Source organism: Gopherus evgoodei, unplaced genomic scaffold (genome assembly GCF_007399415.2).
Source record: "Gopherus evgoodei ecotype Sinaloan lineage unplaced genomic scaffold, rGopEvg1_v1.p scaffold_52_arrow_ctg1, whole genome shotgun sequence".
In the NCBI taxonomy this organism is placed as follows: Eukaryota; Metazoa; Chordata; order Testudines; family Testudinidae; genus Gopherus; species Gopherus evgoodei.
The window spans coordinates 1,344,654-1,372,177 of record NW_022060073.1 but is presented as its reverse complement, the minus strand read 5'-3'; the positions used below and the strand labels follow the sequence as shown (position 1 = coordinate 1,372,177).

At 63.7% G+C, this 27,524-nt stretch overlaps 1 protein-coding gene across 6 annotated transcripts; it reads right to left on the bottom strand.

The window, feature by feature from the left end:
* Positions 1–268: 268 nt before the first annotated feature.
* CCDC142 (coiled-coil domain containing 142) lies at positions 269–27,501 on the bottom strand. Of its 6 annotated transcripts, none has more exons than XM_030547083.1 (13): positions 27,137–27,501; positions 25,987–26,111; positions 25,729–25,815; positions 10,288–10,453; positions 7,923–9,497; positions 6,683–6,769; positions 6,274–6,435; positions 5,403–5,563; positions 4,956–5,108; positions 4,263–4,377; positions 2,893–3,070; positions 2,367–2,578; positions 269–604 (listed from the first exon to the last, which is right to left on the bottom strand). In XM_030547083.1, the coding sequence occupies exons 3-13, from the start codon at positions 25,777–25,779 to the stop codon at positions 348–350; spliced, it is 3,117 nt and encodes a 1,038-aa protein (XP_030402943.1). In that variant the 5' UTR covers positions 25,780–25,815; positions 25,987–26,111; positions 27,137–27,501; the 3' UTR covers positions 269–347. The 6 variants fall into 6 exon arrangements, with proteins under 6 accessions (XP_030402943.1, XP_030402946.1, XP_030402944.1 ...); XM_030547086.1 differs by having other exon boundaries at positions 7,923–9,422; XM_030547084.1 differs by having other exon boundaries at positions 25,729–25,812.
* Between the last annotated feature and the right edge of the window lie 23 nt (positions 27,502–27,524).

Genomic DNA, 27,524 nt, shown 5'->3' with positions numbered 1-27,524 from the left:
GCACCAGGATTGGGGGGGGCGGGGCAATTTTGCCGCCCTCGGCGGCAATTCGGCAGCAGGGGGTCCTTCTGCGCTCCGGGTCTTCAGCGGCAATTCTGCGGCGGGTCCTTCACTCCCTCCGGGACCCGCCACTGAAGTGCCCTGAAGACTGGGAGCACGGAAGGACCCCCGCCTAGGGCGCCAAAACCCCTGGCGCCGCTCCTGCTGCCAGGCACGCCTTGGCTGGCCATGCCAGGGAGGGTAGAACAGAACCACAGAGCCATGGAGCTTTGAGGCTACTTGGCTGCTCTGTTTCTAACCACAAATACGTGGCTGGGCTCTGTCCCCAGGCTGGGGAGCCCAGCTGCTCAGGGCTCTGCGCTCTTGGTGCAGGGCAGGCTGGGCACCTTCCAGCGCCGCGTGCCGTGCAGCCGCAGGGAGAGCCACTCCTGCTGGGTGCTCGGAAGGTAGGACTCCGGGGTGCAGCTGCCTTGCAGGTGGCTGAGGAGGTCGGAGCTCTGGGTCTCCAGGGCGGTGCTGTTGCGCAAGGCCTGCACATCCAGGCTCTCCAGGCTGTTCAGGCTGCCCGTGGGGAAGTCCTGAGTGCGGACGCCGTTGCGTGAGCCTGGGCCAAGGAGAGGAGATGTCAGCTGGGGGGGGGGGTGGCATGAGGGGAGGCTAGTTGGGGGCGGGGCTAGGAGAGGTTAGCCAGGGGGGCGAAGCTAGGAGAGGTTAGCCAGGGGGGCGAAGCTAGGAGAGGTTAGCCGGGGGGAAGGGGGGGGGGGTAAAGGCAGGTTAGCTGTGGGACAAGGGGCAGAGGGGAGGTTAGCTGTGGGAGGGGTCGTGAGGGGTTGTTAGCCTGTGGGGGGCAGGGGGAAGGTTAACTGTGCAGGGGTCGTGAGGGGTAGTTAGCCTGGGCGGGGCAGGGGGAGGTTAGCTGTGGGGTGGGAGGCTTGTGAGGGGTAGTTAGCTATGGAGGGCGGGGTCGTGAGGGGTGGTTAGTCGGGGGGGCAGAGGGGAGGTTAGCTATGGACGGGGGGGTCGTGAGGGGTAGTTAGCCTGGGCGGGGCAGGGGGAGGTTAGCTGTGAGGCAGGGGGGTCATGAGAGGTGGTTAGCCCGGGGGGGGCAGAGGGGAGGTTAGCTATGGGGGGGTTGTGAGGGGTGGTTAGCCTGGGTGGGGCAGGGGAAGGTTAGCTGTGGGGCGGGGGGCTTGTGAGGGGTAGTTAGCCTGTGGGGGGGTTGTGAGGGATGGTTAGCCGGGGGGGCAGAGGGGAAGTTAGCTATGGAGGGGGGCGGGTCGTGAGGGGTGGTTAGCCTGGGCGGGGCAGGGGGAGGTTATCTGTGAGGCAGGGGGGTCGTGAGGGGTGGTTAGCCTGGGGGGGGCAGAGGGGAGGTTAGCTATGGGGGGGGGTCGTGAGGGGTGGTTAGCCTGGGCAGGGCAGGGCAGGGGGAGGTTAGCTCTGAGGCAGGGGGGTCGTGAGGGGTGGTTAGCCCGGGGGGGGCAGAGGGGAGGTTAGCTATGGGGGGGGTTGTGAGGGGTGGTTAGCCTGGGCAGGGCAAGGCAGGGGGCGGTTAGCTGTGGGGCGGGGAGCTCGTGAGGGGTAGTTAGCCTGTGGGGAGGTCGTGAGACGTGGTTAGCTGGGGGGGGGGCAGAGGGCACGTTAGCTGTGGGGTGTCGTGAGGGGTGGTTAGCCTGGGCCATCCTCCGACTGCCCTGGTCCCCCGCCCTGCTGGGGCTGATCAGAGCTGGGGGAGGCGATGCCCCAGGCCGGGGGAGGCGGTGCACCACGCAGACTCCTGCCCGCTCCGTACGAACAGCTGCTCCCCCTGGAATCACTCAGCGCATGCGCAGGGGTCTGGGGCGAGTTCATCTGGGGAGCTGGGCAGTGGCCCCTTGGACAGGATCTTGCCATCTGCGGAGGAGCCCAAACCCAGTAGCACGGGGGATCCCAGCCCACTGCCCCCTGGCTGAGTAGCCCTCAGCTTGGCTGAGCCATCCCAGGGTATCTCCCAGCCACCCATACCCAGCCCCACCACCTACGGGAGGGCCTCAGTCAGGGGATACTGCTCCCCTGTGCCCAGCTGGGCCACGGACAGGCACCTCCACTTCGACGGGCGCCCACTAGCCTCCCTGCCACCGCTGGGCCCAGGGGTGCCGTGCAGGGTGGAGCCGGTCCCCCCCAGTGCCCCCCCCGGCCGGTGCAGAGCTGAGCAAGTCCAGCTGGTCCCCGGGCCTGGGAGCAGGACTCCATGTGCTCAGCACATGCACATTGATTGTGCGCCGGGAACAGCACCCAACAGAACCCATCTCTGGGCACGTCCGGGCTCCAATCTCTGACCCGCCCTCAGGCAGCTGGCTGGGGCAGCCCAGCCCCACGGCACTCACAGCACTTGCGGAAGGACTCCCAGGTGTGGGAGGGCAGGCAGGCCTTGCTGCTGGGCTGCTGCAAGAGGCAGACGATGGCGTTGTCCATCTGCTGGAAGATGCGCAGCGACAGCACCGACTGCTTGATCTCAGGCGACAGGCCGGACTCCTCCGACTGCACCAGCTGCCGCACGGTGTCGAAGTCCTGCTTCAGCTGCAAGGCACCCTGCAGGCTGGGGAGCCCCGGGTGAGAGTGGGGAAGAGATCGCAGCCCTGGGCGCCCCCAATTCCAACCCGCAGTCCCCTGGGACCCGAGCCCTGGGTGCCCCCCATTCCCGACCCACAGCCCCCTGGTACCCCAGCTCTGGGCTCCCCCCAGCTCTGCTAGTGCTCCCCAATCCTAACCCGCAGCCCCCTAGCACCCCAGCCCTGGGCGTCCCCCAATCCTGACCTGCAGCTCCCTGGTACCCCAGCCCTGGGCTCCCTCCAGCTCTGCTAGTGCCCCCAAATCCGGACTCGCAGCCTCCCACCCCGTGAGCTTCATTACCTGAACTTGATTTTCTGGGTGAGGATGTGATCCATCCAGGCTTCCACGAAGGCTGATATGACATGGGTGAGCGCGGGCACCTGGGACTCGCGCGGGAGCAGCTGGATGCCCTGCAGGACCTGGCCCAGGACACTCTGGGCGGCGGCCAAGGCGTACTCACCTGGGGTGCTCGGCAGGTCTGAAAGAGGTGGAGAAGGGGGCAACATTACCCCTGCCATGGCTGGAAGGAGCTGTGAGGGGTGTATGCCCCACACTGGCACTGCCAGGGTTACAGGGAGCTGGGGAGCTCTTCAGGGCACCCGGGTGCAACTCCACAGCGTGGTAGGCCCAATGCAGACGGCCAGCTGGGTGGCTGCAGGCAGGAAGAGCCCAGGGAGAGCTGGCAGCACTGGCCAGGGGGCCGGGCCCAGATCTCCCAGGCGAGCGCTGGAAGGGCCACACGAGGGCGGCAGCAGGGAGTTCAATTCCCACCTTGGGGAGCCTGGAGCAGATCCGGAGCTGTGGGAAGGGCCTGCTGACAGGCAGAGCAGGGAGGGGGTATGACTAGGCAGACCCTGCCAGGTCCCCGGCTGGAGCCCAGAGGAGGGTGGGGCTGGCAAGGAGATGGGCAAATCCTGGGGAGAGGGAGGAAGGACTCGGTGTGAGGCCGATGGACCGTTTGTGGGACGCTCCACCGGGGGCGGCTCTAGACATTTCGCCGCCCCAAGCATGGGGGGCGCTCTGCCAGTCACCGGTCCCGTGGCTTCGGTAGACCTTCCGCAGGCGGGACCAGCGGACCCTCTGCAGGCATGCCGCCGAAGGCAACCTGCCTGCCACTCTCCTGGCGACCGGCAGAGCGCCCCCCACAGCATGCCGCCCCAAGCACGCGCTTGGCGTGGTGGGGCCTGGAGCCGCCCCTGCGCTCCACCCCCGAAGGGCAACACTTTACAGTGACCCACTGTGGCCCCAAAGAGCCGGCTGTGCCAGCTCGGCCCCCAGGGGGCGCTGGCTGCCGAATCGCTTGCCCACTGGAGGGAGGGGCGGGATGGAGGAGGGCAGCACTCACACTGCGCCCCCAGCAGCAGGTACCTCCAGTTCTCACTGGGACCAGTGGGGCAGCACCAGGCCCAGAGACTCAGGCTGCAGCCAGCCCAGCATGCTGGGGTTAGTGATCCCTGCAGGGAGAGCCGGGTCAGCGGCCTGCTAGCAGGGGCTGAACCCAGAGCCAGTGCTCCAGGCTGCCTTGGCAGGGCAGGGCAGGGCAGGGCCGGGCCAGGACAGACCTGGGCAAGAAGGAAGCTGCTGTCAGCTTGACATGCCAGCTATGAGCAGCTCTGCCCACTGGATCTGTCGGCGGGCAGGGGCTGGGCACAGGACACGGAGGGACGTACCTGCACGGAGGCCTGCTCTCCAGTGCTTGCCCAGCGGCATGGTCTGGCCGAAGATCTCTGCCGACATCCGCTTGCAGTTGGTGGAGAACATCCGCAGCACGTCCTGTGAGAAGCTCTGGGGAACAGAGGGGGAGCTGGGCTGGCACCCCACCCTTGGGAACTGGCAGCTTAGTCCAGCAAGCATGGCAGCGCCCTGCCAGGACGCAGTAGGGTCCTGGGCACGTGTGCCAGGAGATGGAACAGAGCCAGCCTCCATTCAGCGCCGCCAATCTGGAGCTGGCCCCACTCCCAGCCTCCGTCCAGCGCCGCCACCATGTGGCCGGCCCCGCCCCCAGCCTACCCAGCACCGCACACTCCACACCACCCATCTGACTGGAGCTGCCACCAGCCGTTCCCCCTACAACCTGCCCACCTGGATCACAGCCAGTCCCCTCCCTCCCCCCCCACCCCCCAGCCCTGCCCTGCGGCCCAGAACAGGGCAGGGGACAGCCAGGTGCAGGGGTTTCCAGCCCGGGCCCAGCTCTGTGGCCCAGCTCCCCGGGCTCGCCAGAGGAGTGCGGCCAAGCCTGGCCCCTTCTCCCAGAAGGGCTGCGGCTCACAGAGGAAGGGGCTGGCCTAAGGCAGGGACCCTCCCCTGAAGCCCTGAAACCTGAACCCTACGCAGCCACCGTGAGGCAGGGCAGGGTCCCCTACCTGGATTCTGGCAGCAGTGGAGTGGATCTGTAGGCACAGTTGCCGCTCCTGGTGGGAGCCAAGGGCCGGCCGCACCCACCTGGGGCTGTCCCCCACCTCAGGGAAGGCCCCACTCACAAGCTCCGCCAACCTGGTGGTCTCTGCCTTTAACAACTGCCGAGGAGAGGAAGACGTGAAGCCCTGAGCTCAGCCATAGGCAAAGAGAGCCTGGCTGGGGGCCAGCTGCAGCCCCCCCCCCCCCCCCCCCCCGGGCTTGGGATCCCAGCCCCACCACCGCTGTGCCTGGGCACACTACAGGGAGGGACGCTGGCTTGGGAGCAGCTGGTGCTGGGGGTCGGTTGTCTCCATGACTCCCTATGGCTGCCGGAGGGAGAGGCCGCAGGCCCAGCCAGCAGCTCCCTGGCTGCGGGTCCCGGCCCGAGGAAGTGTCCCAGGAGCCATACTTGCCTGGAGATCTCCCTGGGTGACGAGCAGGAATGGGCAGAGGGACCAGGCCGCAAGGTGCTGATAGGCCTTGGCCATGAGCCAGGAGCAGGAGGCCTGCCCCGTGGCCAGACAGCGAGTCAGCAGCTCCAGCCGGAGGCTCGGGGAGACGAGGTTGCTGCTCGCTGCAAGGAGGGACAATGGGTTAATGGGCAAAGCCAGGAGACCCCGTGGTATAGAGTGAGCTGGCACAGGGGACAGCCCAGCAGGATGAGGACTCGTGGGGCGCGGGGGGGAGGAAGGCAGTGCCAGGGGTGGCCCTGGAAGGGGGGGGGGATTGGCGCTGGGGTGGTGGGGTCGGGCAGTGCCAGGGGCGGCCTGGGGGCGCGAGGGGGATGGTGTGAGGATTCAGGGCCGGGAAGTGCCAGGGGCAGCCTTAGGGGCATGGCAGCATCTGGGGTGGCCTGGGGGTGGGGAGAACAGGCAGTGCCAGGGGCGGCCTGGGGGCGCGAGGGGGATGGTCTGAGGATTCAGGGCCGGGAAGTGCTAGGGGCAGCCTTAGGGGCATGGGAGTGGGGCCGGGCAGCACCTGGGGTGGCCTGGGGGTGGGGGGAACAGGCAGTGCCAGGGTGGCCTGGGGGTGCAAGGGGGATGGTGTGGGGATTCGGAGCTGGGAAGTGCCAGGGGCAGCCTTAGGGGCATGGGAGTGGGGCCGGGCAGCATCCGGGGTGGCCTGGGGATGGGGGGAACAGGCACTGCCAGGGCCCTAGAAGCTGATTTCTCAGCAGAGCACTGGGGCACATGTCCCCACGGTGAGCGCCCCCTCTGGCTGATACAGAACCCTGCTCCACCTCCCTGAGTCTCCAGCCCTGCAGCCGAGAGAGCCCTCACTCACCAGTCCTTGCAGTGAGCGGAGGCTCCAGGCATTTCAGGGCGAAGGCCAGGGGAGGGTGGAGCTCCCGGAGCAGCTGCGCAGTCCTGCTGTGCGCCGTGCCCACTGTCCTAGGCCCAGGCACGCACTTATCGCTGAGGCTGGAACCCAGGGCCTGGCAGAGCCCTGCGGAGAGGGGAGAGCACCACGGTGGGGGAGGGAGATGCTGCCACCACCAGGGGCCCCTGAAACACCCTGCCTCTGTCCCCCCGAGGTCACCGCAGAGCCTCCCCACTCCCAGCGTGCCCCCAAAGTACCCCACGCAGGGCTCCCTGTTCCCAGAGCCCCTCCAGTCCCAGTGCCAGCAGCCAGGTCTCCCCACAGCACTCCTGCCGGCCTCAGGGCCTCCAGGCCAGCAGCCCCTGGGCCTTACCTCGGTCCCAGCTCTGGAAGACAGCCTGAGAGATCAGACACAGGCACAGGCGCCGTAGCGCCGCTTCGCACTCCGGGGGCACATGGGCTGCAAGCAAACACGGGTGAGCACCACGACAGGGAGGGCCGGCTTTAGGCTGATTCGCCTGATTCCCCTAAATCGGGCCCCACGCCCAAGCCCCGATATGGCGTACGGGCAAGAGCCCCAGGCTCAGCTGCTGTTCCAGCTGCCTCTGCTGCCCCGATCCTTTAAATAGCCATCTGAGCCCCACCGCTTCCCCAGGGCTCCCACAGCTATTTAAAGGGCTGGGGCAGTGGAAGCAGGGCCCTTTAAATAGCCCCCAAGCCCATGGCTGCTGCTACTACCCTGGTGGGGGAGAGAGGGAGGAGGAGGAGCACTCACCATATAGGGTGGGCTATACCCCCTATACCCGCATCCCCTGCCCACAGCCAGCCCCTGCTGCACCCCCTGCCCGGCCCACAGCCAGCCCGTCTCCAGCCAGCCCCACACTCCCTGCCCTGCCTGAGGTGTACAATAAAGTTCCTCTTAACCAACTCAATATTTATAATATATGACACAATGTACGTAATATATAATTTTGTTATGATTTATATAGTTATGGAAAGTAAATAATACATGGAAGAAGTGAAAGGCACTTTTTTTACGTTTTGTTTTTTTTTTAGTGATCCCTGTCGGGGCCCCGCACTTCCTAAAGCTGGCCCTGAGGACGGGCCCTGCCCCTGGCGGAGGAGGAGGGAATCAGGCCAGTCAGCCTTTGGCTTCCCACTGCTGGTGCCAACCAGGGAGCCAGATACTGCCAGGCCAGGGCAGACCCCTGGCCTGAGACCCCAACTCCTGCACCAGGAGCCATGCCGCAGCCCTGATGGGAAGGATATCTGGGCACCAAAACCTTAACCTGGATGGGAGCCAGCGCCCTCAGAGGGGAGACACACCGTGTCCCAAACCCTCCCCCAAGAGCCAGCCAGTCCCTGAGCTGGGTCCGGATCAGCGCCAGCATCCCTTGGAGAGGAAAGACCTCATGTCCTATTACCTGCCCCCCGATCCAGTCAATCCCTGCCCCAGGGCTGGATCAGAGCCAGCACCCCCTGGAGAGAAAAGACCCTGTGCCCCATTCCCACCCCCCATAACCAACCAGGCCACCACCCTGAGACGGGATTGGAGCCAGCGCCCCCTAGAGGGGATAGGCCCCACGTCCCAGTCCCCACCCCACTGCACTCACCCTGACTCAGTGCCTGGCTCAGCGCCTGTGCCAGCGCAGCTGCTGCCCTTTCTGTGCACTGGGGCAGGCCTCCACAGGGCTGTGCCTGGTCCTGCCGCAGCTCCAGGTGATGGGCCAGCGAGGTGGTGGTGGCCTCCCAGAAGAGCGGGCGGTACTGTGCATACAGAACCTCAGCAGCCTCCGAGTAGAACGCGTCCAGCCAGCGCACAGACTTCCAGCTGGGCAGGGAGGCCGGGCTCAGCCTCTCGTCCAGGTCCAGGCTGGCGGCCGGCGCCATGAGGGGCTCTTGGTCCTCCTCTGCCAGGGGCTTCTGCTTGGGCCTCTTGAGCACATGGTGCCAGAGCGTGTCGGTGGAGGCCACCAAGACTCCCAGAACAAGGTCCAGGAGCTCCTTGTCCTCCCTGCACAGCACCTGCAGCTCCTCAGAGAGGCTCGGGAGCCCCTCCACTATGGGAGGCCCACAGGACCCCACATCTGTCTCGCTGCTGCTGCGGTCCGTGGACCAAGGCACCACAGCATTCTCCCAGTGCACTTGTTCCAGGCTGTCCCTCTGTGCCCGATGCAGGAGCAGCTGGTGGAGTCGGTGGGCAGCCAGCCTGCCTCTCTCGGCTGCCAGCACGCCCAACACCCGACCAATGGGATAGGCCTGAGCGCCAACCCCCACCTCTCCTTTGTGCCGGAGTGGAGTGGCAGGATCAGTCCCCGGCTCGCCAGAGGCTCGCTCCAGGGCCTGGTCGCTCAGCAGGTGGTTGTAGATCTCCAAGCCCTGGAACAGGTCGGAGAGCTGGGCAGGGGAGACGGCGGCGGGGCTGGCCCGTGCCAAGCAGTGCAGCTGCACCTCTACGTAGCGCTCTACCAGGCGGATGGCGTGCAGGGCCAGCAGATCCAGCGCTTGCTTCATGTGTGTCACTGACTCGTGAGGCTGCAGCAGCAGCTCCCGCAGCCAGGGGTCACTGCGCATCTTGCGCTGCAGCCCGCTCCAGTGGCTGGTATGAGTCCGCAGCTCCTCACAGAGTCCCCTGAGCTGCCTGCTCCCCCCAGGGTCCCCTCCCCGGTCCTTCAGCACCAAGAGAGCCAGGAGGTGACGGACGAAATCCGAGGCCCTTTTGAGGCGGTGGCTGTACTCGCGGGAGAGGCGGAGGCGGTGGCGGTGCTGCAGCAGGGCGTGCAAGGTGGCACAGTGCTTGGCTACACAGGGGTGGACAGGGTGGTAGGAGAAGGCGCCCTGGGCCGTGTCACTGGTCGCCGGCTTGACGTGGCCTTGGAAGGTCTCCGTGCGGGGGTTCTCCTGCACACAGAGGCAGCGGCTGAGTCCCAGGAAGCTGTGCTCCACCTGGGCCAGGCGGGTGAGGGTGCCGGGCGAGTCCTCCTCATCGCTGTTGTAGGCACTGGCGCTGGCATGCTGCTGCAGGAGGCGCCGCACACTGGGGTTCACACAGTTCCACAGCAGGGCCTCCGCCTTCTGCAGAGACTTGGCAAAGCCACTCAGGGAGCTGCAGCCTGCAAGGCACGGAGTCTCAGGGAGGAGGAGCCCCCTGTAACCTCCTCCAGCAGCGAAAGCAGAGCCAGACTGGGCTGAACGGAGAGGGCACAATCTGTAGGGGAGCAGAGATATGCCCTCCCACAGCCCGTCATGCCCTTGCAGCTGTGCCTCCAACATTCCCTAGGCACTCCCAGCTCCAGTGGCCTGGGGTATGGGGAACCACAGGGGACCTGCTTTATAGCCCCTGGACCCCCCATAATTACCCCATCCTCAACCCACCACTCTCACATGCTTCTTTGGGGGGACCCCCCCGCCAGCCCTGCCCTGGGGAAAGGAGCGAGACCCCTCGCTGGAGGCCCCAGCACTATGGTGCCTGTGCTGCAGAGGGACAAGGGAGCAGCTCCAGCATAGCTCTGTCTCCCCTGCCTCCCGCTGCTCTCAGAGCTGTGACACGGGACTGCAGGTCCCCCTCTGCCATCTGCAGTTCCCTGCACTTCCTCAGCCTGCCCTGCTTCTTACCCTCCCCCATCCCTGTCTCTGCTGCGCTGGGACCTCAGCTGCCCTTCCCCTGCCTGTAATTCCCAGGGATTAAATGGCCCAGACTGAACAAAAGGAGCTGCAGGAAGGAGGCACAAATGCAATTAAAGGATCAAGGGACTAAAAAGAGCAGCCACCCAAGCCCCAGGTGTCTACCTGAGCTGCAGCAGCCACGCATGCCCTGGCCCGCAGCGAGCAGCCTGTGCCACCACAGGCCGCCAGGGAGTTGTCGTCACAGCCCTCGATTGGGGCTCACGGTCTCTGCCTTCAATGGGAGGCTCTGGTGTCCAGCTCTCCTCCTGCCCGAACCGGTGCTGCCCAGCCCCACCGAGTTTCTGTGCTCACCTGAATCCGCTGACTCCTCTCGCTCCCCCTGCCCAACAGTGGGAGACACCTTCTTGGGCCCCACCAGTGAGCTCAGCGGCGGCAGGATGGAGCCTGAGGCCTGTGACATGCGCGACATGATGAGGATGAAAACAGCGTTCAGGCCAATGCCATCTACTCCGATCATCTGCAAGAGACAAGGGCTGGAGGGTCAACCGCAGCATTGCCCGCAGTGGCAGCTGCCAGCTTAGTTGCCCCTGACCCTGACCCTGACCCCTCCTGAGGACAGCAGCACCCTGACAGCCCTAGTCACACGGACCTCAGCTGCCACCTTAGGGCAGTGCCCCAACCCCCAACCTCCACGTGCAGGGGACAGGCACCCAGAAACTGAGAGGGTGTCCACATTGCAGTGTGAGCCCAGGGTTTGAACTCAGCCTCAAGACTAACCCCCTTCTGCCTACACACAAATCACACTAGCTAACCCAGGGTTTGGACCCAGGGCCCCATGGGGGATAGGGTGGTGGAGAACCTGAGCCTCAGTCAAGCTTGGAGCCAGGGTTCAAGCCCAATGTAGATGCATCAGCCCCAGTGGACTTGTGCTCTGGCAATCTGCCCAACGTAGCCACAATCCCAAGTCCCGACTTTCTTTGTCTTCCTGACAGGCAGCTTGAGCGGCCAGTCAGGTTTCCCCACCTTGCACCAGGAACATGGACTGGAGTGGTCCCGCTTTGGGAGGGTGCAAGAACTCACGGCTCTGGGTGGTTGGACTCAGGCCTGCATAACACAGTGTAGATGCTGCAGCCGCAGGCGGGGCCAGGGTGTAAGAGCTCCACACCGGGCTTAGGGACGAGTGTAGACGCTCAAGGCCAGGGTGTAAGAGCTCCACACCGGGGCGTAGGGACGAGCGTAGACGCTCAAGGCCAGGGTGTAAGAGCTGCACACTGGGGCGTAGGGACGAGCGTAGACGCTCAAGGCCAGGGTGTAAGAGCTGCACACCGGGGCTTAGGGACGAGCGTAGACGCTCAAGGCCAGGGTGTAAGAGCTCCACACCGGGGCGTAGGGACGAGTGTAGACGCTCAAGGCCAGGGTGTAAGAGCTCCACACCGGGGCGTAGGGACGAGCGTAGACGCTCAAGGCCAGGGTGTAAGAGCTCCACACCGGGGCGTAGGGACGAGCGTAGACGCTCAAGGCCAGGGTGTAAGAGCTCCACACCGGGGCGTAGGGACGAGCGTAGACGCTCAAGGCCAGGGTGTAAGAGCTCCACACCGGGGCTTAGGGACGAGCGTAGACGCTCAAGGCCAGGGTGTAAGAGCTCCACACCGGGGCTTAGGGACGAGCGTAGACGCTCAAGGCCAGGGTGTAAGAGCTGCACACCGGGGCTTAGGGACGAGCGTAGACGCTCAAGGCCAGGGTGTAAGAGCTGCACACCGGGGCTTAGGGACGAGCGTAGACGCTCAAGGCCAGGGTGTAAGAGCTCCACACCGGGGCGTAGGGACGAGTGTAGACGCTCAAGGCCAGGGTGTAAGAGCTGCACACCGGGGCGTAGGGACGAGCGTAGACGCTCAAGGCCAGGGTGTAAGAGCTCCACACCGGGGCGTAGGGACGAGTGTAGACGCTCAAGGCCAGGGTGTAAGAGCTGCACACCGGGGCGTAGGGACGAGCGTAGACGCTCAAGGCCAGGGTGTAAGAGCTGCACACCGGGGCGTAGGGACGAGCGTAGACGCTCAAGGCCAGGGTGTAAGAGCTCCACACCGGGGCGTAGGGACGAGTGTAGACGCTCAAGGCCAGGGTGTAAGAGCTCCACACCGGGGCGTAGGGACGAGCGTAGACGCTCAAGGCCAGGGTGTAAGAGCTCCACACCGGGGCGTAGGGACGAGCGTAGACGCTCAAGGCCAGGGTGTAAGAGCTCCACACCGGGGCGTAGGGACGAGCGTAGACGCTCAAGGCCAGTGTGAAAGAGCTGCACACCGGGGCGTAGGGACGAGCGTAGACGCTCAAGGCCAGGGTGTAAGAGCTCCACACCGGGGCGTAGGGACGAGTGTAGACGCTCAAGGCCAGGGTGTAAGAGCTCCACACCGGGGCGTAGGGACGAGCGTAGACGCTCAAGGCAGGGGTGTAAGAGCTCCACACCGGGGCGTAGGGACGAGCGTAGACGCTCAAGGCCAGGGTGTAAGAGCTCCACACCGGGGCGTAGGGACGAGCGTAGACGCTCAAGGCCAGGGTGTAAGAGCTCCACACCGGGGCGTAGGGACGAGTGTAGACGCTCAAGGCCAGGGTGAAAGAGCTGCACACCGGGGCGTAGGGACGAGTGTAGACGCTCAAGGCCAGGGTGTAAGAGCTGCACACCGGGGCGTAGGGACGAGCGTAGACGCTCAAGGCCAGGGTGTAAGAGCTCCACACCGGGGCGTAGGGACGAGCGTAGACGCTCAAGGCCAGGGTGTAAGAGCTCCACACCGGGGCTTAGGGACGAGCGTAGACGCTCAAGGCCAGGGTGTAAGAGCTCCACACCGAGGCGTAGGGACGAGTGTAGACGCTCAAGGCCAGGGTGTAAGAGCTGCACACCGGGGCGTAGGGACGAGCGTAGACGCTCAAGGCCAGGGTGTAAGAGCTCCACACCGGGGCGTAGGGACGAGCGTAGACGCTCAAGGCCAGGGTGTAAGAGCTCCACACCGGGGCGTAGGGACGAGTGTAGACGCTCAAGGCCAGGGTGTAAGAGCTCCACACCGGGGCGTAGGGACGAGCGTAGACGCTCAAGGCCAGGGTGTAAGAGCTCCACACCGGGGCGTAGGGACGAGCGTAGACGCTCAAGGCCAGGGTGTAAGAGCTCCACACCGGGGCGTAGGGACGAGCGTAGACGCTCAAGGCCAGGGTGTAAGAGCTCCACACCGGGGCGTAGGGACGAGTGTAGACGCTCAAGGCCAGGGTGTAAGAGCTCCACACCGGGGCGTAGGGACGAGCGTAGACGCTCAAGGCCAGGGTGTAAGAGCTCCACACCGGGGCGTAGGGACGAGCGTAGACGCTCAAGGCCAGGGTGTAAGAGCTCCACACCGAGGCTTAGGGACGAGTGTAGACGCTCAAGGCCAGGGTGTAAGAGCTGCACACCGGGGCGTAGGGACGAGCGTAGACGCTCAAGGCCAGGGTGTAAGAGCTCCACACCGGGGCGTAGGGACGAGTGTAGACGCTCAAGGCCAGGGTGTAAGAGCTCCACACCGGGGCGTAGGGACGAGCGTAGACGCTCAAGGCCAGGGTGTAAGAGCTCCACACCGGGGCGTAGGGACGAGTGTAGACGCTCAAGGCCAGGGTGTAAGAGCTCCACACCGGGGCGTAGGGACGAGCGTAGACGCTCAAGGCCAGGGTGTAAGAGCTCCACACCGGGGCTTAGGGACGAGTGTAGACGCTCAAGGCCAGGGTGTAAGAGCTCCACACCGGGGCGTAGGGACGAGCGTAGACGCTCAAGGCCAGGGTGTAAGAGCTCCACACCGGGGCTTAGGGACGAGTGTAGACGCTCAAGGCCAGGGTGTAAGAGCTCCACACCGGGGCGTAGGGACGAGTGTAGACGCTCAAGGCCGGGTGTAAGAGCTCCACACCGGGGCGTAGGGACGAGCGTAGACGCTCAAGGCCAGGGTGTAAGAGCTGCACACCGGGGCGTAGGGACGAGTGTAGACGCTCAAGGCCAGGGTGTAAGAGCTCCACACCGGGGCTTAGGGACGAGCGTAGACGCTCAAGGCCAGGGTGTAAGAGCTCCACACCGGGGCGTAGGGACGAGTGTAGACGCTCAAGGCCAGGGTGTAAGAGCTCCACACCGGGGCGTAGGGACGAGTGTAGACGCTCAAGGCCAGGGTGTAAGAGCTGCACACCGGGGCTTAGGGACGAGCGTAGACGCTCATGGCCAGGGTGTAAGAGCTCCACACCGGGGCGTAGTGACGAGTGTAGACGCGCAAGGCCAGGGTGAAAGAGCTCCACACCGGGGCGTAGGGACGAGTGTAGACGCGCAAGGCCAGTGTGTAAGAGCTCCACACCGGGGCGTAGGGACGAGCGTAGACGCTCAAGGCCAGGGTGTAAGAGCTCCACACCGGGGCGTAGGGACGAGCGTAGACGCTCAATGCCAGGGTGTAAGAGCTCCACACCGGGGCGTAGGGACGAGTGTAGACGCTCAAGGCCAGGGTGTAAGAGCTCCACACCGGGGCGTAGGGACGAGTGTAGACGCTCAAGGCCAGGGTGTAAGAGCTGCACACCGGGGCGTAGGGACGAGCTCCACAGCGGGGCTTAGGGACGAGTGTGGACGCTCAGGGCCGGGGTGTAAGAGCTCCACACCGGGGCGTAGGGACGAGCGTAGATGCTCAAGGCCAGGGTGTAAGAGCTCCACACCGGGGCTTAGGGACGAGCGTAGACGCTCAAGGCCAGGGTGTAAGAGCTCCACACCGGGGCGTAGGGACGAGCGTAGACGCTCAAGGCCAGGGTGTAAGAGCTCCACACCGGGGCTTAGGGACGAGTGTAGATGCTCAATGCCAGGGTGTAAGAGCTCCACACCGGGGTTTAGGGACGAGCGTAGATGCTCAATGCCAGGGTGTAAGAGCTCCACACCGGGGTTTAGGGACGAGCGTAGATGCTCAAGGCCAGGGTGTAAGAGCTCCACACCGGGGCTTAGGGACGAGTGTGGACGCTCAAGGCCAGGGTGTAAGAGCTCCACACCGGGGCTTAAGGGGTACGAGCTCCACACGGGGCGTAGGGACGAGCGTAGACGCTCAAGGCCAGGGTGAAAGAGCTCCACACCGGGGCGTAGGGACGAGCGTAGACGCTCAAGGCCAGGGTGTAAGAGCTCCACACCGGGGCGTAGGGACGAGTGTGGACGCTCAAGGCCGGGGTGTAAGAGCTCCACACCGGGGCTTAGGGACGAGCGTAGACGCTCAAGGCCGGGGTGTAAGAGCTCCACACCGGGGCGTAGGGACGAGTGTGGACGCTCAAGGCCGGGGTGTAAGAGCTCCACACCGGGGCGTAGGGACGAGTGTGGACGCTCAAGGCCAGGGTGTAAGAGCTCCACACCGGGGCTTAGGGACGAGCGTAGATGCTCAATGCCAGGGTGTAAGAGCTCCACACCGGGGCTTAGGGACGAGTGTGGACGCTCAAGGCCAGGGTGTAAGAGCTCCACACCGGGGCTTAGGGACGAGCTCCACACCGGGGCGTAGGGACGAGCGTAGACGCTCAAGGCCAGGGTGAAAGAGCTCCACACCGGGGCGTAGGGACGAGCGTAGACGCTCAAGGCCAGGGTGTAAGAGCTCCACACCGGGGCGTAGGGACGAGTGTGGACGCTCAAGGCCGGGGTGTAAGAGCTCCACACCGGGGCTTAGGGACGAGCGTAGACGCTCAAGGCCAGGGTGTAAGAGCTGCACACCGGGGCGTAGGGACGAGCGTAGACGCTCAAGGCCAGGGTGTAAGAGCTCCACACCGGGGCGTAGGGACGAGTGTAGACGCTCAAGGCCAGGGTGTAAGAGCTCCACACCGGGGCGTAGGGACGAGTGTAGACGCTCAAGGCCAGGGTGTAAGAGCTCCACACCGGGGCGTAGGGACGAGCGTAGACGCTCAAGGCCAGGGTGTAAGAGCTCCACACCGGGGCGTAGGGACGAGTGTAGACGCTCAAGGCCAGGGTGTAAGAGCTGCACACCGGGGCGTAGGGACGAGTGTGGACGCTCAAGGCCGGGGTGTGCGAACCTGAGCTGACGCTGCAGTGCAGACAGACCCAGAACGGGCCCCCGGGCACCGGGGGGGCAGCGCAGGGACACACGTCCCCACACGGGCTCAGCAGGGACAGATGCCGAGGGGTGAGCAGGGCTGGGGGGGCTGCATATCCCAGACTGTGGGGGTGCGGGGGGCCGTCAGCCCCGGCCTGGCTCCCCCTTCCCCGCTGGGGGCCCCGGGGGCAGGCCAGGGGGCGTGGCGTCGGCAGGGGGCGTGGCTCGCCCGGGATTGGCCCCGCCCCCACGACACACCTCCGTGTCCATCCGGGCACTTCAGGGGGCACAGGGCGGCCCGCGGTAGCCATGGTAACCGGCACCTCCGAGGCCGCCCGGAGGCTCCTGGCGCCGGCGGCTCTGGTGGCCGCGGAGCGCCGGCCGCGCCAGCCCCACCCCGGCCCCGACACTCACCGGCCACCGCCGCGCGCCCAACCGCTCCCAGCTCAGGACAGGGCGCTGGGACCTTAGAGCCAATCAGCGAACTAGGAACTGGCACGTGATGGGGATCCCCGCGCTTCAGTTCCCGCCCGCTCTCTCACGTGATAAGGGAAGGCGGCGTCTCTGCACGTCAGGACGGTGATGGGCGGGGCCGAGAGGTGGGCTCTGCCCCTCCCCCTCCGGGGTGCCCCCGGGCGCAGGGGCGGGGCTGCGGGGCGGGGCCACCTGCGGAACTGCTCGCTGCGCCCTCGGGAGCCAGCAGGAGACTGCCCCTGCCATGAGCCCCCGTCACACCCCGGGAGTCCCCCGTGACTCCCCTGGGTCACCCCAGTGATCCCTGCAGAGCCCCCCGAACCCCCTCTGTCACCCCCCATGAACCGCCATGAACCCCCTCTGTCACCCCCACTGAACCCGTGACACCCCCCCGAACCCCCTGTCACCCCCACTGAACCCGTGACACCCACACAGAGCCCCCCCATGAACCCCCTCTGTCACCCCCACTGAACCCGTGACACCCCCACAGAGCCCCCCATGAACCCCCTCTGTCACCCCCACTGAACCCGTGACACCCCCACAGAGCCCCCCATGAACCCCCTCTGTCACCCCCACTGAACCCGTGACACCCCCACAGAGCCCCCCATGAACCCCCTCTGTCACCCCCACTGAACCCGTGACACCCCCACAGAGCCCCCCATGAACCCCCTCTGTCACCCCCACTGAACACGTGACACCCGCACAGAGCCCCCATGAACCCCCTCTGTCACCCCCACTGAACCCCCATGAACCCCCTCTGTCACCCCCACTGAACACGTGACACCCTCACAGAGCCCCCCATGAACCCCCTCTGTCACCCCCATGAACCCCCATGAACCCCCTCTGTCACCCCCACTGAACCTGTGACACCCCCACAGAGCCCCCCATGAACCCCCTCTGTCACCCCCATGAACCCCCTCTGTCACCTCCACTGAACCCGTGACACCCCCACAGAGCCCCCCATGAACCCCCTCTGTCACCCCCACTGAACCCGTGACACCCCCACAGAGCCCCCCATGAACCCCCTCTGTCACCCCCACTGAACACGTGACACCCCCACTGAACCCCCCATGAACCCCCTCTGTCACCCCCACTGAACCCGTGACACCCCTACTGAACCCCCCATGAACCCCCTCTGTCACCCCCACTGAACACGTGACACCCCCACTGAACCCCCCATGAACCCCCTCTGTCACCCCCACTGAACCCGTGACACCCCCACAGAGCCCCCCATGAACCCCCTCTGTCACCCCCACTGAACCCGTGACACCCCCACAGAGCCCCCCATGAACCCCCTCTGTCACCCCCCATGAACCCCCTCTGTCACCCCCACTGAACACGTGACACCCCCACAGAGCCCCCCATGAACCCCCTCTGTCACCCCCACTGAATCCGTGACACCCCCACAGAGCCCCCCATGAACCCCCATGAACCCCCACTGAACCCGTGACACCCACACAGAGCCCCCCATGAACCTCCTATGTCATCCCCACTGAATTCATGAACCCCCTATGTCACCACCACTGAACCCCTGTGACACCCCCACAGAGCCCCCATGAACCCCCTATGTCATCCCCACTGAACACGTGACACCCACACAGAGCCCCCCATGAACCCCCTCTGTCACCCCCACTGAACCCGTGACACCCCCACAGAGCCCCCATAAACCCCCTCTGTCATCCCCACTGAACCCCCATGAACCCCCTATGTCACCCCCACTGAACCCGTGACACGCCCACAGAGCCCCCATGAACCCCCTCTGTCACCCCCACTGAACCCCCCATTAACCCCGTCACCACCACTGAACCCCCCTGAACTGCCTATGTCGCCCCCACTGAACCCCTTACACCCCCACAGAGCCCCCCATGAACCCCCTATGTCATCCCCACTGAATTCATGAACCCCCTATGTCACCACCACTGAACCCCTGTGACACCGCCACAGAGCCCCCATAAACCCCCTATGTCAGGCCTACACAACATACGGCCCGCGGGCCGGGCAGCCCAGAGCCCTTTAAATCCCAGCCGCGACCAGGATTCAAAGGGCTCTGGTCTGCCGGCAGTGGCGGGGAGCCCTGAGCCCTTTGAATCCCAGCCGCGACCAGGATTCAAAGGGCTCTGGTCTGCCGGCAGTGGCGGGGAGCCATGAGCCCTTTGAATCTCAGCTGCAGCCGGGATTCAAAAGGCTCTGGGCTGCCCGCAGAGATTCCCAGCCACAGCTGAGATTTAAAGGGCTCAGGGCTCCCCGCTGCCATGGGCAGCCCAGAGCCCTTTGAATCCCGGCCGCGACCAGGATTCAAAGGGCTCTGGTCTGCCGGCAGTGGCGGGGAGCCCTGAGCCCTTTCAATCTCAGCCGCGACCAGGATTCAAAAGGCTCTGGGCTGCCCGCAGAGATTCCCGGCCACAGCTGAGATTTAAAGGGCTCAGGGCTCCCCGCTGCCATGGGCAGCCCAGAGCCCTTTGAATCCCGGCCGCGGCTCCAGCAGATGGGCTGGGGCTGGGATTTAAAGGGCTTGGGCTCCCCTCAGCAGCAGGAGCTCTGGGCCCTTTAAATCCCTGCCCCAGCCCCACGAAGCTCCGAGTTCCCCCAGCTGCTGGAGCCCCGGGCCCTTTAATTTGCCCCTGACAGCTCCCAGTCGCCTCTTCTGCTGGGCGCCCCTGGCTGATTTAAAATCAAGTATCACCTCCCCACCCCCAACCTTCCTTTTCGGCCCACTGCTGTTTTGGTGGGGCGGCGCTGGGGAAGGAGGGTTTGTTTCTGCAGGGCTGGGCAGTGCTGGGGCGGGGTGTTTCCACGGGGCCGGGGGATTTCAGCCCTCAGCTGTTTTCTCTGGAGTAATGCGGCCCTCGCCGCTTTACGAGTTGTGCAGGCCTGCCCTATGTCATCCCCACTGAACCTCCCATGAACCCCCTATGTCACCCCCACTGAACCCCTGTGACACCCCCACAGAGCCCCCATTAACCCTCTATGTCACCCCCACTGAACCCCTGTGACACCCCCACAGAGCCCCCATTAACTCTCTATGTCACCCCCACTGAACCCCTGTGACACCCCCACAGAGCCCCCATTAACCCTCTATGTCACCCCCACTGAACCCCCTAGGATGCCCCTGCAGAGCCCCCCATGAACTCCCCACGTCACTCCTGAGTGAATCCTCCATGACACCCCCACTGAACCCCTGTGACACCCCCACAGAGCCCCCATTAACCCTCTATGTCACCCCCACTGAACCCCTGTGACACCCCCACAGAGCCCCCATTAACCCTCTATGTCACCCCCACTGAACCCCCTAGGATGCCCCTGCAGAGCCCCCCATGAACTCCCCACGTCACTCCTGAGTGAATCCTCCATGACACCCCCACTGAACCCCTGTGACACCCCCACAGAGCCCCCATTAACCCTCTATATCAGCCCCACTGAACCCCCTAGGATGCCCCTGCAGAGCCCCCCATGAACTCCCCACGTCACTCCTGAGTGAATCCTCCATGACACCCCCACTGAACCCGTGACACCCCCACAGAGCCCCCCATGAACCCCCTCTGTCACCCCCACTGAACCCGTGACACCCCCACAGAGCCCCCATTAACCCTCTATGTCACCCCCACTGAACCCCCTAAGATGCCCCTGCAGAGCCCCCCATGAACTCCCCACGTCACTCCTGAGTGAATCCTCCATGACACCCCCATGAACCCCCTCTGTCACCCCCACTGAACCTGTGACACCCCCACAGAGCTCCCGTGCATCCCCAGTGTCACTCCTGACTGAAACCCCGTGATGTCTCCACGACACTCCCTACAGAGTGCCTACAATGCCCCCGTGACACTCCAACCGAATCCCCTACAACAGCCCCCATGAGCCTCCTGCGACACTTCCTAGAGCCCCCCATGACACCCACCAGAGAGCTCCCTGCAACACCCTCTGTACAGCTCCCCCTGTGATGCCTCTGGCTAAACCCCCGATTCCCCATGAAGAACTCTCTGCAGCACCCTGGTAGGGTTCCATGTTCCCCATAAATTTTGATGCCCCCTGCAGAAAGTGCTGGGCGGAATCTGTGCCTGGGCCCCCTGGATAAGCTGGTGTAGCCAGTGAGTGCTGGAGCCCTGCTGCTACCTGCCCCATAGTGTGCTCTTTGGGGCAGAGACCAGTCAGGCCTTCTCTGCCTAGCATGCCCCAGGCCCTTTCAGAAACAACTCATCCAAGGGCTGGGTAAGGTCTTAGCAGGGAAGGAGGCGAAAAGTCAGGTTGGCTGGGCTGGCCCTCAGCTGGGGCTCTTCCCTCCCTCCCTGCACAGCCTGTGTTATGGGACCTTTACACTTTGCCAAGTAGCCTGATGTGGGGCAACCAGGTGGCAGGCCTGCCACGTAGGTGCCCACTCATCTGCTCCAGCACAGCCTGGGGGAGCATCAGGCTAGCAGGGCCCCCAGATTTATCTGGCACAGGAATGTCTCTCTGTCTATACTTCTGCTCCCCATTCGAATGTGGCTGAGGGCTGACCCGAGCCCAGCGGTCTCCCAGGCCCCTTGTCTCAGCGGCTGCTTTATGCATGAAGGAAGTGGACTGAAAGCCAAGAGTATCCTGAGGTCTAATCCCTGCCAATCTCCTCGTTTAGTGTGTGCCACTGGGTCAGTTGCTTGGCCTCCTTAGCCCAGCCAGCCAGGCCTCCCTGAACACACACGGGATCCGCCCTCTGAGAGAGCAGGGGCGCCTGGGAACCCCAGCCGGGCATTGTTCTGGAAGAACGGATTCCTGAGTCTCCCCTGCTCCCAAGCCGGCTCCAGGCTCCGTGTAGCTGACCCTCCCCTTGAGTTCGTGCTGAACTCACTAGGTGCTGGGGTGTGGGGGGCAGCTGGCTGGGTGACCACAGGGGGCTAATGATGAAGGGAGAGAGCCAGAGCGGGGTTGGGCCATGCCTTGGGTCTGCTGGGCCTTCTGACGTGTTCTTGACAAGGTTTGCTTTATGCTCTTTGGGGAAGTTCTCCAAAGCAGAGCGGGGTCCAGGGGGCGTGTGTGTCGGGGGTCCACGTGCACATTGGGGATGGGCGCGGGGTGCACGCATAGGAAGGTGTGGTCAAGGCTATGCTAGGCTGGGCGGGGGTGGTGCATGCACTGTGCCTTGGGCTGTATGCACACATGGGTGGGTGCTTGTGCGTGCAGAATGGGGTGGGGGTAGGGCAGGTGTGCATGTGCTGGGATCGCTCATCTCCTGCACCAGGAAAAGCTGCTGGACGGGCTTGGCTTCATCGGCACTGCCCTCCCGCAGCTCCCCAGGAGCAGCAAGCGCCTGGACTCTGCTAATTTCTAACTGAACTCTCCCTGCCCCTTCCCGTCAGCAAGGGGCAGGCAGGCCGGGAAGGGGGCAAGGAAGCTGAAGAGGTCAGAGACCTGCACTTTGCTAGGAGGCCACAGAGGTGACACTGGTCCCTGCTGGGCTGCAGTCTATCAGCTGCCCCCTGGGGGAAGCGCCTCAGCTGGGACCAACCTGGCTTTAATGGGGGAGGAGAGATGGTAATGAGGAAAGCCCAGCAGCTGGCCCCAGGGCTGAGCCACTGACTCCTGGCCCTCGCTGCGGAACCCAGTTCTCTGGCTCCCTAGTTTGGTGCCCGCCCCCCACCCCTCCAGCCAGCACAACAGGCCTGGCTGCCGATTTCAGGTCTGGCACATTCCCACAAGCCAGCCAGCTGCACTCTGCCTGCACGTCTCCCTGCCTGAGCCCTGAGCGCATCCGGCCCAGGGACAGGGCTGCGCACTCACCCTGTCGCCTAGGGAAGCCACCCCAGTGCTTCAAGGTGCTTGTGTAACCCACAGGCCTGGCTGGAGCTCAGGAGGCTGTTCGGCAGGATGCAGGAGGAGAGCAGAGGGGAGCAGCAGGGAGAAGGGGGTAGAGAGGTGCAGGGAAGGGGGGGCGGAGGGGTACAGCAATAGGGGAGAGGAGAAGGGGCAGAGAGTGAAAGGGGGGATTAGGGAACAGGAGAAGGGGTGGGGTGCAGTGAAGGGGGATGGGAGAGTGCCACAATGGGGGAGGGGAGAAGGGTGCAGTGGAGGAGGGTGGAGGGGTGCAGCAATGGAAGGGAGAAGGGGCCAAGGGATGCAGGGAAGGGGCACAGGGGTACAGCGATGGGGGAGAGGGGGCAGAGGGGTGCAGCAATGCGGGGAGAGGGGACAGAGGGATGCAGGGAAGGGGGCACAGGGGTACAGCGATGGGGGAGAGGGGGCAGAGGGGTGCAGCAATGCGGGGAGAGGGGACAGAGGGGTGCAGGGAAGGGGGCACAGGGGTACAGCGATGCGGGGAGAGGGGCAGAGGGTGCAGGGAAAGGGGCATAGCCGTACAGCGATGGGGGGAGAGGGGGCAGAGGGGTGCAGTGAAAGGGGATGGAAGGGTGCCGCAGTGGGGGTGCAGCAAAGGGAGCACAGGGAAGGGGGAGGGGTACAGCGATGGGGGGGAGAAGAGGCAGAGGGGTGCAGGGAAGGGGCACAGGGGTACAGCGATGGAGGAAGAGGGGACAGAGGGGTGCAGTGAAAGGGGATGGAAGGGTGCCACAGTGGGGGTGCAGCAAAGGGGGCAGAGGGAAGGGGGGAGGGGTACAGCGATGAAGGAGCAGAGAAGAGGCAGGTTGCAGGGAAGGGGCACAGTGGTACAGTGATGGGGGGAGAGGGAGCTGATGGATGCAGTGAAAGGGGGTGAAGGGTACAGCGATGGGAGAGGGGAGAAGAGGCAGGGTGCAGGGAAGGGGGGCACAGGGGTACAGCGATGTGGGGAGAGGGGGCAGAGGGTTGCAGCGATGCAGGGAGAGGGGGCAGAGGGTGCAGGGAAGGGGCACAGGGGTACAGCGATGGGGGGAGAAGGGGCAGAGGGATGCAGTGAAAGGGGGTGGAAGGGTGCCACAGTAGGGGTGCAGCAAAGGGGGCACAGGGAAGGGGAGCACAGGCGTACAGCGATGGGGGGTGGGGGGCAGACGGGTGCAATGAAAGGGGGTGGAAGGGTGCCACAGTAAAGGGGGCAGAGGGTGGGGGGCACAGGGGTACAGTGATGGGCGGAGGGGGGCAGAGGGGTGCAGTGAAAGGGGGTGAAGGGTACAGCGATGGGGGAGGGGAGAAGAGGCAGGGTGCAGGGAAGGGGGCACAGGGGTACAGCGATGTGGGGAGAGGGGGCACAGGGGTGCAGCGATGCAGGGAGAGGGGGCAGAGGGTGCAGGGAAGGGGCACAGGGGTACAGCGATGGGGGAGAAGGGGCAGAGAGATGCAGTGAAAGGGGATGGAAGGGTGCCACAGTAGGGGTGCAGCAAAGGGCGCACAGGGAAGGGGGTGTCACGGAGTGTGGGGGAGTCCGGCCCTGCACCCCTCTTCCTGGGACTCACAGTGGCTCTCAGCCAGCCAGTAAAACAGAAGGTTTAGTGGACAACAGGAACACAAATTACAGCAGAGCTTGGAGGCCCAACCAGGACCCCTCAATCGAGTCCTTCTGGGGGTTCAGGGTCTTTGGAGCCGAGCTTAGGATTCCCTGAATTCCAACCACCCAGCCCAGAACCGAAACTGAACTGCACTTCCTATAGTCCCTTCCTTTGTCCAGCTTCCTGGGCAAAGGTGCTGACCCCCCCGCCCCCACCTGGCTCAGGTTACAGGCCTAGGTCCTGTCCCTCACATAAAGCCCTCCCCGGCTCTCTCATCCCCCACACAGACAGTCCCTACTCCATCACAGGGAGGCACAGGGATACAGCGATGAGGGGAGGGGGGCAGAGGGGTGCAGTGAAAGGGGGTTGAGGGATGCAGCAATGGAGGGGAGAAGGGGCCGAGGGGTGCAGGGAAGGGGCACGGGTACAGCGATGGGGGGAGAGGGAGCAGAGGGATGCAGTGAAAGGGGATGGAGGGGTGCTGCAATGAGGGAAGGTAGAAGGGATGGGGAGCAGAAAAGGGACAGAGGGGTGCAGCAAAGGAGGAGCAGGGAGGAGGGGCACAGGAAAGCAGTTTCTTATTGGTCAGAAGAAACAAGGGACCCAGGACAGGCCGCACTCCCCCTGGCAGGGGAGTAGGGGGCACCGAATTAGGGAGCCAGAGAACTGGTTCCACAGCTGGGCAGTGAGGGCAAGGAGTCAGTCGCTCAGCCCTGGGGCCAACTGCTGGGCTTTCCCCATTATCAATCTCTCCCCGCCACACACACACCTAGTGCCCCCCTCCCCCGCATGCACACACCTGTGTGAAGCCTGGGTCCCAACCTGGGCTGGGGGAGATGGGCCGGTGCACGACCTCGCTGCGCACTCCCTGTCCCTGCCCTGGCGGTGTGGAGGCGCAGGAACGGTGGGTTTGTGGCAGGATGGAGGTGAACCTGGTGCTGCTCCTGGCTTTCCTGGCACTTGTGGGGAGCTGTTCCCCAAAGGGGCATAGTGCACACGGGCTGGGGGCCAGGACTCCTCGCAGCTTTGGTCGTGACTCAGTGCCGCTCTGCTCTGCGGAGCTTGGCATGGGCGCCCGTCTCCATTAGAACCCTAACCCCGGCCATGTGCCCCATGTGGCAGTTCTCAAAGCTCTTTGCAGACCAGTTAATCCAGGGTAACAAACTAACCTCCCACCTCCAGGGTAACAGCACTGTTCCCACTTTACAGAGGGAAACTGAGGCATGGGGCAGGGGGCTGGCTGCCGCAGGCCAGGCCCATTGGTGTGCATTGGAATCCCAATGCCAGGGCTTAGCTCCCAGCCCACCCCTCTCCCCAGAGGACACTGCTTCTCTGGGTGGCTGGCATTCTGCCCGTACAGCCATTGCCAGCTGGGGCTGGCGACGGGCTACAGTGACTTGTGTCTCCTCTTGCTGGGTTGCGGGGAGAGTTTCAGGGGGTGCCTGGGCAGATGAAGGGTTAGGAGGGCAGGATGCTGGGAATCCACTCTCCCTTGTTCATGTTGTCCCAGCCTGGGGTCCCCCACAGTTACTTATATGGCAAGTCAAGCTGCTTGAAGTCCAGCCAGAGATGTGTCTGTCCCTGGGGAAGGACCCTCTTGGCTCCATAGTCAGCTCAGTGCCTGGGGCTCACCAATGATTCCACCCATAGGGCTGTGGTGTGTTGGAGACATTCACCCCCTTGCCTGGCCTGAGAAACACTCAGCCCCCAAGGGGGAGAACTCCGTGTGCCAGCTGGGGCCCCATGTGACAGGGCTGCTGTGGGGTTAGCTCAGCCTTCCCTCCAATCCCCAGTGACTGGCCTAAGTCCCCTGCTCCCATTGGCACCCCAAAAACACCCAGCGCAGACGCAGTGCTCCCCGCAGTCCTCACCTCAAGGTAGGCATTCCTGTGACTTCTCTCCATGCTGCTCTCCTTGTCCATGGTGGGTCAGCAATGGCCCCACGCAGCTGCCTGCTGCTAAAGCCAGAGAGAAATGATCTTAAGAGCAGCTCTAATTAGCTACTAATCCAGGCAGTCCTGGAGAGGGGGTGGGCGGGCAGGCAGGCAGTCCTCCTCTCTGGAGCAGCCCTCTGAGCACATCCAGCCCTCTGGGGATCCCGCCAGGGTACTGGGGAACCGCAAACCCACATTAGCTTCCTGCCTGCAGTCACAGCGTTGTCCTCAGTTCCCCATCCCGTGTATGATTGTAGGATTCCCCCGGGCACTGGGCTCGCCCACACCTCGAATACTGTGTGCTGTTTTGGCCACATCATCTGAAAAAAAAAATATTACAATGGGAGAAAGTACAGAGGGCAGCGAAGTGATTGTGGGGATGGAACAGCTTCTATATGACAGGTGATTAAACAGATGGGGACAGTTCAGCTTAGAAGAGAGACGACTAAGGGGGGATACATTAGAGGGCTATAAAATCACGGCTGGTGTGGAGATAGTAAAGCAGGAAGTGTTATTTACTCCTTGGCAGAACACAAGAACCAGGGTCACCCAATGACATTAACAGGCAGCAGGTTTAAAACAAACCAAAGAGAGTATTTCTTCACACAACACAGTGGCAACCAGTGGAACTCCTTGCCAGGGGATGCTGTGAAGGACAAAAGTATAACTGGGTTCAAAAAAGAACTAGATATTTAATGGAGGATGGGTCCATCAATGGCTGCTAGCCATCAGGGATGCAATCCCATGCTCTGAATGTCCCTAGCTCAGTGGTCCCCAAACTGTGGGGCATGCCCCAAACATAGGGGATGCAGAATACGGTACAGTACCTAGGCCAGCCCCCATAGAGGGTGGGGAGGGAGAACCACCCAGCCCCTCTCGGCCCCAGGCCAGCTGCATCTCTAACTCTAGCGCAGCTACTCACTGTGATAGTGCTGCCCGTGGGAGCCTGCTGAGGCCACTCAGTTAGGGTGAACTGCAAACAAACCAGATAAACCCCAAACGCTGGTGGTTATTCCAATACTTAGATTTACCAACCAGCACAGAACAGCTTCTGTAGCACCTCACTGGTCACTTAGAAGTCCAAACCATGCAGTTCCCTTAAAGTGTCCAGCCTCAGGCCTCCGTCCAGACACACACGTCAGATAGGATGATGATTCCTGAAAATCTTATCATATAACAGAAAAGGTTCTTCCAATCCCAAAGGATCAGCCACATACCCAGGTTTTATTATAACTTAGCTCTTACCCAAAATACACACTACAGCCAGTTCTTATTACCTAAGCTAAAATGTATTAAAAAAGAAAAGAGAGAGAGTGTTGGTTAAAAGATCAATACACAGACAGACTTGAATTCAGTTCTTGAGGTTCAGATACACGGCAGAGGTGAGCTTGTCGTTGCCAAAAGCCCATTTAGAAATAATCCAGAGGCCCACAGGAAAGGTTGGGGCACCGCTGGCCTGGCCTCGGTGTGCCAGGAGCTGGATCACTCGAGGACTGCTGGCTCAGTTCATGCCCTGGGCGCTGGGCTGCATGGACCATGGGGCTGACCCAGCCTGGCCACTCGCCCTGTCATTGCAGGGAGCCCTGGCAGCTTGGCGGACTGGGGTCTCTGAGCCAGTGAGCGCTGCTGCGGGAGCAGGTGGAGCCCCAGGACCCAGCGTGCTCTCGTGCCCCGAACAAAGATGGCGGGCTCAGGGCTCACGGGCCGTCGTGCCCCGAACAAAGATGGCGTCA